The following is a 12709-nucleotide window of genomic DNA, read 5'->3' as shown; positions in this document are numbered from 1 at the left end:
CCTGTAGCGGGGGAGATGGATGCTCTGATTGGCCAGGCCAGGATCACCTATGATCCCCAGAATCAAGGGTAGCGCTGGCTCTTCCATCCAGGTGGGCTGAATATAGGAGGTGTGGCCTGTGAACATTTGCTGCATTGCTCCCTAAGGTTGAAAGGCATGCTGAAAGGCCCCTTTGTGTTACAGAACTGGAGAACCCAGCTGAGAGGGTGCACCAGATCCAGCAAATCCTCGTCACCCTTCCCCGTGTGGTCATCGTGGTCATGAGATACCTCTTCGCTTTCCTCAACCAGTGAGTACCTGCCCAAGGGGCCCATTTTTGACTCAGGCCTGGCCTCCTTTGGGAGGGGGTATCTTGAGACTTTTGCAGATACTGTTTTTAAAGGAGAACATGGAACCCTCCTGGATTTGTTTAGAGTCCCCTAAAAGACAGAAACCACAGGGGGAGGACTTGCCTTTCCCAGATGACTTGTGGGTAACTCCTCTCTCCTAGCCTCTCCCAGTATAGCGACGAGAACATGATGGATCCCTACAACCTGGCCATCTGCTTCGGGCCTACCCTCATGCACATCCCCGATGGGCAGGACCCTGTGTCCTGCCAGGCACACATCAATGAAGTCATCAAAACCATCATCATCCATCATGAAGCCATCTTCCCCAGCCCCCGGGAGCTAGAGGGACCTGTGTATGAAAAATGCATGGCTGGAGGGGAAGAATATTGGTAAGATGCCATTGCTCTTAATACTGTTATTATTATCATCATCATTGTTGTTGCCACTGAACAGGAACAATAAGAAACCCTTCAGTTTTCGTAGTGCTTGATAGTCAGTGCTTCCATATACATTTTCTCATCTGAGCTTCACAGCAGCCTCACATGACAGGTAGGTACATCAGTTAGGATTCTCTTGGTTACAAGGGACAGACATACAACTCAAATTGCCTTAAGCCAAATGAAATTTTATTGGTTTGCTTAAGTGAAAAGTCTGGGAATATGTCTTCAGGTATAGCCTGATCCAGGGGCTCAACTATTACCAGAAGGACTTGGTCCTGCAATCTCAATCCCTTGACCCTGCTTTATTCTGTGTTGGCTTTGATCTCAGACAGGCTTTTCCTTGGTGGTTGCAAGCAGGCAGCCAGCAACTTAAGATCTATAACTTACTCTCTTATCATCTTCAATAGAAAAAGACGCTTTCCTTCCCATATGTTCCAACACAAACTCAAGAATTGTGTTTCATTGCTGAGGTTTGGGCTTGGTGAAGTAATCTCCTTGGTAAGGAGATGCAGTGCTTTAACTGGGCCATGTGAGTCACAAGCCCATCTCAGGATGCGGGGGAGTGAATAGTCCCCACCTCAACTTCAAGAACTGAGTGTGGGGTTTTCCACCCTTGTCTCCTCTCACCTAGGAGTTATTTTTTCCAGACAAAGTGAGCGCAATTTCTTTGCATGTTCAACATCATGTCAACAATCACTAGTTGGGCACCTCTGTGTACCTGGTATACCTGGTACTACACTGGGTCTTAGGAGAAATGTTTTAGAACCTTTTCAAAGTCAGAGCTTTGAAAGCTTCCTCAGGCTAAGACCTTAAATTGGGAAGACAGGAAAAAATGTTTAAATGTGGTGAAGACAGGGTATTCAGAACACTAAATGACACAGACCAAAGCATTTCTACTATTTCTTTATTTCGAATCCAGGAGAGCACACAGTTATATATTTAGGTATTACCCACACTGCCTTCAGCCAGGTGCCTACAGGGGAGTTTGTTTTTTGATTGTCAAAGCATTCCTGGACTTTTGGATTGCCTTAGTACTGTGAGCATATTTGGGCAGCTGCTTCAAAGAAGCAAGGCGTTCCAGCCTTTGTGTTTCCTTCCCACCTGCCTCCCTGCATAGAAATACTGGGTCATAGTGGTGTCTAATCACAGCTCTCTAATCTCGTTTGAGGCACTAGGGGGCAAGTCCATCCCTGTTCTGTAACAGAAACATTAAACAGCTGGCAAGCATAATTTCTGGACAAAGAGAAGCTTTTGACACAGTTTTTGCAACCACTACCAGTTCTCTTTTCTTGCTGCAATATATATAATTAGTGTTCTGAGAAGGGACCCACAGATCTTCGTGTACTTATCAAAGAACAATATACAATAACCATGCTTTTCTTAATCCTATTTGTTTTCCACGAGACTGTAAAACTATTAATTACATGGTAATTTTGGAGTTTTCAAAACCAAAAAGGGAGACTTGGCTGAGGGTCTTAACACAGTAGACAACATTCATTCATTCAACAAATGGTAACTGAGCATCTGTTGTAGGCTGGTTCTGTGCTAGGAGTCAGGGATGTAACCAAACAAGATTGACCCCTGGTGCAGGAGCTCTGATGGAATAGGAAACAGAGGGCTCCGGAAATGGGTCTCCCTGAGCCAATCTAGGGAAGTCAAGAAGGGCTTCCTGGGGGAAGTACAGACTGAGCTGAGACTGCAGAATGAACTGGAGCTAGCCCAGTGAGGAGTGGGCAAAGACCTGGATGATTCAGTAGAATGAAAAGTGGTTCAGTGTGGCCACACATGTGTCAGCATGTGTGACAGGGGAATCATGAAGGATGAGGCTCCACAGGTTGGTTAGAGCCAAGCTATGAAAAATCTTGGAAGCCCTTGAGTTTGGTCCTGATCTAGGTGGCAGTGGAGAATTTTTCATAATAAAGTGCATATTCCTTTAAATGGCATTGCAAATGTCACCTCCTTTGAGAAGCCTTCCCTGATCACTCTTTATAGGTCCCCTCTGCTGTTCTTGTCTCTACACATTAATTTCCTACATAACACTATTTCAACTTGCAACTGCCTTATTTAATGGCCTGTTTACTTGGGCTTTTTTCTTGTCCCCCTCCCTACAAGGTAAGCAGCGTGAGGCCAGGGCCCTTGTCCACCTTATCTATCATTGCATCCCTCCTACGAGCACACTGCCTGGCATGTTAGAACTCACTTAGTGGCTCTATAAAAAACAACTGGCTGACTATGTTAATTAACCCTTGCCTGTAGAAGCTTATAATCTAGCGAGGGGGTAGTAGCTGGTGAAATTATACCACAACATTAACAACTAGATCTGATGGATCAGATTACTCAGCTACCATGCCCATCATGGTTGCCAGTCACTCTCACTACCTGCATCAATGGGGGCTTTTGCACGCAGAAAGACGGGGTGGCCCTTGTTAGCATCCTCTTACCTCCTGGGATGTGTCGCCTTAGCTATAAGACAAGAGAGTCAGGCCAGGTGAAATAACTTATGGTACTTCAAAGGGTTCTTTTTCTTCTGGCCTGTGGTCCTTCCAATGACAAATACTGGGGTTTTGCTACTGCCCTCTTGATCTTACAGAACATGTAAGCATTGACAGTCGTCACCACGACAGTCCAGCAAGTTCCAGGGCTAGGAGGGCACTAGGGGTGATTTTTGGGAAGCTTTACAAGGAAGAGGCTGGGAGTAATTTTCTGATAGGAAGATCCCTGGAGTGGTTAGATGGAAGAGATAGGATGGTATAGGCCTGCATCTGAGCTGCGGGAGGACCCAGAGGCCAACTGGACTGGTCTGAGAGTCTAAAGATGCTATGAAGGTAGATAACCTTCCAGTGAGTCCCCTTCCCATGTTTCCTTGCAGTGACAGCCCACACAGCGAGCCAGGGACCATCGATGAAGTTGACCATGACAATGGCACTGAGCCTCATACCAGCGATGAAGGTGAGTGAGGGGGATCCTGGGGACAAGAAATTCTTCCTCTGGCCTCTCACACTGACTTATGTCAGCCCAACCACAGGGCTGGCCCACGTAGACCCCTTCAGCTTTACAAGTCAGCCGTCTCTCTTTCAGAATAGATGAAGACCCAGAAAAACCTTCAAGGCGTTCCCCAAGTCCCAGTATGGGCCTGACACAGAGCAGATCCTTGTAGGCTCATGCTGTGTTCACCACATCCCACATCCAGCCCACTTCATTACTTAATGTGTCCTGCCTGGCCCAGGCACAAGTCCTAAGTGACACAAGTTTCCTAAATGGGAAGCAAGCTTTGTCCCTCCATCCTTCCCCCGTGTGGATCTGTTTTGTGCCAGGCCTGTGCTGGGACTTGGGTGTGGGGATGAACCAGATGTCGGTCCTTGAGGAACTCCCCGTCTGTCACCAGATCTTGACAGGTTGGAAGTAGCTTCTCATGGTGCAAAGCGATAATGTCGGATTACAGGTGTGTCTGGGAAGTGTGTGGTGAGAGAGAGAGAAAGGCCAGCCAAGACCTTTCACCGGACTCCTCCACCCCTTCCAGACAAGAAGAGAGTTGGACTGGTCTTTAGGGAAACTGGACTGCATAGACAAGCAATCTGAACCATATGCCAACTTATCAAACATCAGGCAGAGTAGGCACACTGCCAAGGGCCCATGGTACTTGTAGAGGTCCACTAAAATGTTTTCTTTTAAAATCAGAAAAAAGTGAATGCAATATCTAGTCTGGATTATATTTGTCTTTATACCAAGGCAGTTGTAAAATATAATTTTTAACATTTTTGAATGGAGGAAGGGACCCATGCAGGCAAAAATGCCTAGGATCCAAGAAAGTTAGAATACAGCCTGAGATGCACCAAGCGCCTGGGATAGTTTTCCTTGTAAACATCATGGCTTAGCAGTTCTCTGACTTGTCCTTTGAGTTTCTCTTGTGGGACCAGGTTATGTTGGCCACCACATTTGTCAGGAGAGCAGGCAGGCACTCAGGTGACAGTTCTGGAAACTGGTAAAAGAGAAAGACTGATAGATAGGTTTTCACATTCTAGTAGGACTATTTCAGTTGCTAATGATATAACCCCCAACTCAAATTAATTTCAACTTAAAAGGGAATAAGTTCCTATACCTGAAAAGTCCCAGGGTTGGCATGGCTTCAGCTGGATCCAGGAGCAAGGGTGATTTGGTCAGCACTTTGTCTTCTTGCTCTGCTTCCCTCTGTGCTGGCTTCATTCTCGTGTAGTGGTCTCTGGCAATTCCTGGCTTTCACCATCCTCCTACCCAAAGTCTCAATGGAAAAGTGCTTCCTTTCTATAATGTTTCCAAGAGAGGTCCTGGGGTGGAGTCTCACCGGACTACCTTGAGGCATGCACTCAGGCCTGATCCAGTCCCTGTGGCCTGAGAGGGAGCTAACGGTCCAGACCTGGGTCACAGGTACAGAAAAGCAAATCCAGATGTCACATTCAGCTTGATCAGACTCCTGAGAGGCTAGAGTCATCCTGAACTGAGATGTGTCCTGCAGAAGATTTGTTTGGAAATGGGAGGGCTACACCTTCCGCTTATTCGTGGTGATTTGCTTTTCTCTTTCCTCCTTTTTCACTTCTGCTGACCACCTCCAGTTCTCCCCTTCCCTTTATCCCTGTTAATAGCCCCCACCCCGTCCTCTCCATCTGTTGCTCTTTTTATTTCTGGGTCTCTTTCTGCCTGACTCTTTATCACTCTCTCTAGCTTCTTCTGTCTCTCTCTCTCTCCCACTCCTGACATTTCCTCTCTTTTGTCTTGACTGGAGCACCTGCCTTCCTGGGGACTGAGGTCCCTGTCCGTGCCTTTGCTGGTTTTTCCACAGCTCCTGGGACTGATGGGCAGAAGGCAGCTCTGGACACCAGGATTGAGGATGAGGAGAGACGGAGAGAATATCTAAGAGTCCTTTGCCAAATTCTAGTTCATGAAGTTGTATTCCTGTATTTTCTTTTAAGAGTTTTAGATCTTACATTTAGGTCTTTGATCTACTTTGAGTTAATGTTGGTATAAGGTAATGGTCAAACTTCATTGCTTTGTATGTGGCTCTCCACTTGTCCCAGCACTATTAGTTGAAAAAATAACTCTTTTCCCCATTGAATGGTCTTAGCACCCTTGTAAAAAAATCCTTTCACTATAGGTGTATGGGTTTATTTTTGGACTTGCAATGCTATTCCACTGACCTATATGTCTATCTCTGTGTCAGTGCTATACTGTCTTTATTACTGTTGCTTTGTAGTAACTTTTGAAATTGGGATGTTTAAGTCCTCCACCTTTGTTCTTTTTCAAGATTGTTTTGGCTATTCTGGGTTTTTTGCAATTAGATATGAATTTTAGAATCAGCTTATCAATTTCTACAAAGAAGTAGGCCAGCATTCTGATAGGGATTGCATTAAATCTGTAGTCAGTTGGAAATATTACCATCTTAGTAGTGTTAAGTCTTCTGATCTATAAACATGGGATGTTTTGCCAATTATTTAGATCTTCTTTAATTTTTTCAACAGTGATTTGTAGTTGCCAGAGTTTGAGTTTTGCACTGCTTTTGTTAAATTTATTCCTCTGTATTCTTAATTTTACTTTTGAATTGTTTATTATGAGTGTATGGAAATATAATTGTTTTTAATATATTTCTCTTGTATTCTGCAACCTTGCTGAACTTATTCATCCAGTCAGATAGTTTTTAGTGATTTCCTTATGATCCTTTTAATATATAAGATTATATTATTATATATAAATAGAGATATTTTTACTTCTTTTCCAATTTGGATACTTTTTATTTCTTTTTCTTGCCCAATCGGCCCAGCTAGACTGTCCAGTACAACATTGAAGTGATGAGAGTGGACATCCTTGTCTAACTCCTGATCTTATGGGGAAAGCATCCAGTTTTTCACCATCAAGTATGATGTTAGCTATGAGTTTTTCATAGATGTTAGCTATAAGTTTTTCGTAGATGCCATTTGTCAGGTTGAGGAAGTTCCCTTTTATTCCTAGTTTGTTGAGTGTTTTATCTTGAAAGGATATTAGATTTTGTCAATGCTTTTTCTTCATCTATTGAGATGATCGTGTGCTTTCTGTTTTTATTTTACTGATAAGATGCATTGCATTGATTTTGTTTAGATGTTAAATTAGTTTGGAATAAATTCCACTTGTGGATAGAGCATAGTTCTTTTTATGCTACTGAATTTGGCTTGTGAGTGATTTTTGTTCTGGGGGTTTGTTTTGGAGATGGAATCTTGCTCCACCATCCAGGCTGGCATGCAATGGCACAATCTTGGCTCACTGCAACCTCTGCCTCCTGGGTTCAAGTGATTCTCCTGCCTCAGCCTCCCAAGTAGCTGGGATTACAGGTGACTGACACCACACTAGGCTAATGTTTTGTATTTTTAGTAGAGAAAGGGTTTTGCCATATTGCAGGCTGGTCTCAAACTCCTGACCTCAAGTTATCCACCCAGCTCAGCCTCCCAAAGTGCTGGGATTACAGGCATGAGTTACCGTGCCCGGCCGGGTTTGCTAACATTTTGTAGAAAATATTCACATCCGTATTCGTAAGAAATACTGGTCTGTAGTTTTTTTGTGATATCTTTGTCTGGTTTTGGTACCAGGGTGATACTTGCCTGGTGAAATTAGTCGAGCAGTGTTCCCTTCTCTTCTAGTTTTTGGAAGACTTTATGAGGAATAAATTAATTCTTTTTCAGATGTTTGGTAGAATTCTTTTTCAGATGTTTGGTAGAATTCAACAATGTAGCCATCTGGGCCTGGACATTTACTTGTGATTATTTTTTTGATGATTAATTCAATCTCTTGTTATAAGTATATTCATATTTTCTATTTCTTCTTAAGTCAGTTTCAATAGTTTGTGACTTTTTAGGAACTTGTTAATTTTATGTAAGATCTCCAATTTGTTGGCATCTAATTGTTTATAGTGTTTCTTTATTATCCTTTTCCTACAGTAAAATAATGGTGGTAATATCCCTCTTTCATATCTGATTCTAATAATTTGAGTCTTCTTTCTTGTTTTCTTGGTTTATTTAGCTAATGGCTTGTCAATTTCATTAATCTTTTCAAAGAACTAGCTTTTGGTTTTATAATTTTCTCTATTGTTTTTCTATTTTCTAGTTTATTAATTGCTACTCTAATCTTTATTATTTCCTGCCTTCTGCTTGCTTTAGGTTTAGTTTGCATTTTTTTCCAGTGTCTTAAGGTGGAAGTTTAGGTTATTGATTTGAGGTGTTTTTTTTCCCCTAATATAGGCATTTATAGCCATACATTTCCTTCTAAGCACTGTTTTAGCCCCATCCTCTTAAGTTTTGGTAAGTTATATCTTCATTTTCATTCATCTCAAAAATTTTCTAATTTCTCTTTTGATTTTGTCTTTAATCATTAGTTATTTGGCAATATGCTGTATAATTTTTGCCTATTTGTCAGTTTCCCGAATTTTTCCCTGCTATTGATTCCTACTTTAGAAAAAACTTCTTCTGTCGAAGAAATCAATAATTTTATCCTACTGTGATAGAAGAACGCATTTTATATTATTTGTATCATTTTGAATTATTGAGGTTTGTTTTATGGACTAGCATAAAGCATACCCAAGAGAATGTTCCATGTGCAGTTAAAAAGAATGTATAGTCCCTTGTTGGGTGGTGTGTTCTGTAGATGCCTGTTAGGCCTAGTTGGTTTATAGTGTTGTTTAAGTCTTTTAGTTCCCCTTTGATCTTCTGTCTAGTTGTTCTGTCCGTTATTGAGAGTTGGGTATTGAAGTCTCCAACAATTATTTTTGAATTGGCAATTTCTTTCTCTTTTTTTGTCAGTTTTGCTTCATGTATTTTTATGCTCTTTTATTAGGTGTATTTTGTTTATAATTGTTTTTATCTTGATAGATCAAAATTTTATCATTATGAAATGCTGCTGTTTATCTCTAGCAATATTTTTAGTTTTAAAGTCTTATTTTGTCAATATTAGTATAGTCATTCTAGCTTTCCTGTGGCTCCAGTTTCCATAATGTATTGTTTCCATCCTTTCACTTTCACTCTAATTGTATCTTTGAATCTAAAGTGTGTCTTTTGTAGACAGCATACAGTTAAATTATGTTATTTTATCCAGTCTGATAATCTCTGCATTTTAATTGGATTGTTTAATCCATTTGCATTTAATATTATTGTTTATATAGTTGGATTTATGTTTGCCATTTTACTTTTTGTTTTCTATATGTCTAGTATTTTTTGTTCCTCTATTCCTTCTTTCTTGCTTTCTTTTGCATATTTTCTAATATAGCATTCAGTGAATATTTTCTAATATAGTATTTAAACTTTAATGATTTTTTCACTATATTTTTGAGTTATTTTTAAAGGTTTTATTTTTGATGGATAGATAATTGGACATTTATTGGATAGAAATGTGATGTTGTAATACATGCATACATTATGTAATGATTAAATCTGGGTAAGCAGTATATTCATCACCTTATAAATTTATTGTTCCTTTGTGCTGTGAACATTTCAAATCTCCTCTCCTCCAGCTATTTTGAAACGTGTAATACATTATGTTCACTATAGTCGTCCTACTGTAAAATAGAACACCAGAACTTATTTATTCTATCTAACTCTAACATTGTGCCTGCTGAACAATCTCGCCCCTTCTGCCCTCACCTCCCTTCCTAGCATCTGACAACCAGTATTCTGATCTTACTATTTTTGAGTTGTTTTTAGTAGTTTCTCTAAGGTTTATCATATGCATCTTATTTGAATGAGCTTCTATTTAGACTAGCTTAATTTCAGTCATATATGGAAACGTTACTCTGTGGGATGACAGTGGTTTTGGTAGGGTTCTCTTCCCTGATCCTTTATAGCTGTTAATCTCCACTAATTGCTGGATGGTTGCTATTCTTTCAACAGTGCTCTTGGTCCTAAATTGTTCTACAAATGAATCCATTCAAATTCTGTCCACTTTGTAGGGATAGTTTCTGAAATCAGTGTTTTATATTTGTTCTGATCCTAGGAGTACTTCTCCTAGCTGTCTTATTCCCTGGTTCTCCTCTGCTAACTGTCTGGCTTATAGCCTATCCTCTATATTCATTAAATTCATGAACAATCACTGGATTGCCCTTCAACACAACCTCCATTGTTCTTAAGAGTACCCTTAGGCTTGAGCTTCTCCAAGCTCTGTTGCAAGTGAAGTCAGTTCCTCTGGGACAAAATTAGGAGCTATCTGTTTTACAGGATACTTCTCTCCTATGGAAAAATCTCTGAGCCAAGACTCGGGCTGGGGATGGAGACAATGGCATCTTCTGAGTGATTACCCCATTGAGCACTTTGTGGAGGGGCAGCCAGAGATCCTCTTAACTTACCTCTTCTGCCATGTAACCACCACCTCACAAGCTGGGGTAAGGGTAAGAGAACCCCCACATTTTCAGTGGTGCCATGCCCAAAGTACAGCCACCATTCCATGAGTAGGGGTTGTGTGGAAGAAAGTTCTCTCCACTCCACTCACTTGGGAATTAGCCTCATCAACAGGTAGCTGGGAGCAGGATGAGAATCACTGAGCTCCTGCTCCTTCCAAGAAGAAAGCCCTATGACTAGAAGGTGGTAAAGGGAGAGGAATCCCTGTGTTCTTGGCTGCGGTAGTCTGGATTGGAGCCTTCATCTCCCTTAGCTTGGAGTAGGAGTAGAGGGAGGGAGCAGTCTTGGTTCAAATACCAGAGATTTTTACTTTCCTTATTACATTTTTATAGATTTTCTTGAATAGATGTTTCTTCATTTGCTTTTTGCCCTTAGGACCATTTCCAGGGGCTTGAAATATTTTTTCTTTTTCTTTTTATATATTTTTTGACTTTCCCTGGGGAGCTCTTCATGCTGTCATCCCAGAAGAATCTCACTCCTTTACTTTTAAATCAAATCTAAATCCCAATATCAGCTGGTACCTCCACTGAATGCAAAGAAAGAAACCAAGGTCATGAGTGAGAAGGGAAGAAAAGAGGGACCCTGTATACAGACCCTGGCTTATGCTGTTACTCTCATTACAGGGAGGATGAGGGAGAAGACAAGGTATACCCACATTCCCAACCTTTGACACAGTGACTTGGCCTCTAGTAAACTGGTTGCATGAGATTAGTATACTAATTAGTATATTAGACAAGGTATACCCACATCCCCAACCTTTGACACAGTGACTTGGCCTCTAGTAAACTGGTTGCATGAGATTAGTGTTCTCACTTCTGGGGATTAAGTAAGGGATAGCGTGGGCAGGGGGACATGTGGTATTAAGAGGAATGGAGCTATCCCCTCTTTCATGCAGGCAGGATTCATGGCCTGTAAAAGAATTCTCTGGAATGACATGGCTAGAGAGAGGAATTTGAGCTTCCTATTGAGTGATGGGTAGAGAAGGATAAATGTCCAACCTTCAGATTCTGAAATGAAAGCAAAGCTTCAACATGTCTTTTCACATCCGGAAAAGCCCATGTCTAGCCCATGCTAGTTCAGAGGCTAGACCAGTGTAGCAGCCTTTGAACCACTGCTGCCTCCAGCCTCTCCCCTCCAATCCTTCCATTGCTCTGCTTTGCCACTGGAGTGATTTTCCTAAAGTGTGACTCCAGCCAGGCACCTACTGAGACAGTCTCAACTTCTCCTTTAAGCTCAGGGGGCTGGCCTGTTCATCTCTTCCCACACTATAGAGCGCATGGGGTCCTTACCTGGTACAGTTAGCCTGTCAACACACAGGAGTTGAATTGCATCAAACGTAGAGCATTATATATCTATATAGTCACATTTACACTATACAGATGCAAAGACCTTGTGGCAGAAATAAGCTTAGCACAATTCAGAAACACCTAGAAGCCTCTATTAATGATGTCTGGTACCTGGGCTCGGATGTTAGCTCATCGCTGTATCTACTGGTCTGACCCAGCCTAGGCCCATCATTCAACCCAGTTGCAGTTTCCTCATCTATGAAATGAGGGTAGTGCCTCAAATGGGATGAATTGTTATGGGATGAATGTGATAATGACAGTAGAACACTTGGCACCAGTAAAAGCTTAATTTGTTTATGCAAGCAATAAATATGTATTGAGTGCCTGTTTGTCCCAGGGTTTGTTTTAGGAGTCAGAATATAGTAGGAAAGAAAAGAAATACACACACACACCCCACAAATACATAAATATACACATCAAAGGAAGTACAAAGGCCCTGTAACAGGAAGATACTTGTCATGTTTTAAAAGCATCACGAAGGCTCTGTGGCCGGAGGGTGGTGGCTCACACCTGTAATCCAGCACTTTGGGAGGCCAAGGCAGGAGGATCACTCAAGTCCAGAATTTCGAGACCAGCCTGGGCAACATACTGAGACCCCCACTGCTACAAAAAAATTTAAAAAATTATCTGGGCATGGTGGCATGTGCCTGTGGTCCCAGCTACTTAGGAGGCTGAGGTGGGAGAATTGCTTGATCTCAGGAGGTTCAGGCTGCAGTGAGTCATGATTGCACCACTTCACTCTAGCCTGGGTGACAGAAAAAAGAAAAAAAAAGCTCTATGAATATTTATGCAGAAGTGTTTAGAGATAAAGTATACTCATGTTTGTAACTTAATTCAAAATTCATTTAAAAATAAGATGATTAGTTGGAGGGGTGGGTAGATATCTGATAATAAAATGTGCGTAGTAGAATTTAGTGGTGTTCTATGCATGTTCACTGTGAAATTCTTCCAATTTTACTTTGTGTTTGAGAAACGCCATACTAGGATGCTGGAGGAAAAACATCAGGAAGGTTAGTGAGGCAAGAGCAGATTGAGCTAGTGAGGGAGAAAGAGAGGCAGAGAAGATGAGGTCTCGGAGGTCTCTGCGACCGAGATCCTGGAGGGCCTTATGAGCAGTGGGAAGACTCTGGGGTTTTGTTCTATGCTCCATGGGAAGCCTTGGGAGGATTTTGAACAGAGGAGTTTCATGATCTGATTTGTTATTATAAAGG

General features: G+C 41.6%; 1 protein-coding gene across 5 annotated transcripts in view; it reads left to right on the top strand.

The window, feature by feature from the left end:
* SRGAP3 (SLIT-ROBO Rho GTPase activating protein 3) overlaps positions 1-12709 on the top strand; it is a 255976-nt gene that overhangs the window by 230334 nt on the left and 12933 nt on the right. For 4 of the 5 annotated variants that reach the window (XM_032290558.1, XM_032290557.1, XM_032290556.1 and 1 more), the window contains 3 exons: positions 184-289; positions 491-718; positions 3639-3718. In XM_032290558.1, coding sequence (XP_032146449.1) covers positions 184-289; positions 491-718; positions 3639-3718 — 414 coding nt within the window. Of the gene's footprint in view, positions 1-183; positions 290-490; positions 719-3638; positions 3719-12709 lie in introns of those variants that run through there. The other variant, XR_004272515.1, reaches the window with a different exon arrangement.

The sequence above is a fragment of the Sapajus apella genome, unplaced genomic scaffold (assembly GCF_009761245.1).
Source record: "Sapajus apella isolate SASKATOON/1434 unplaced genomic scaffold, GSC_monkey_1.0 scaffold23, whole genome shotgun sequence".
Lineage (NCBI taxonomy): Eukaryota > Metazoa > Chordata > Mammalia > Primates > Cebidae > Sapajus > Sapajus apella.
The sequence above is the reverse complement of the archived record's forward strand: the minus strand, read 5'-3'. Positions and strand labels throughout refer to the sequence as shown.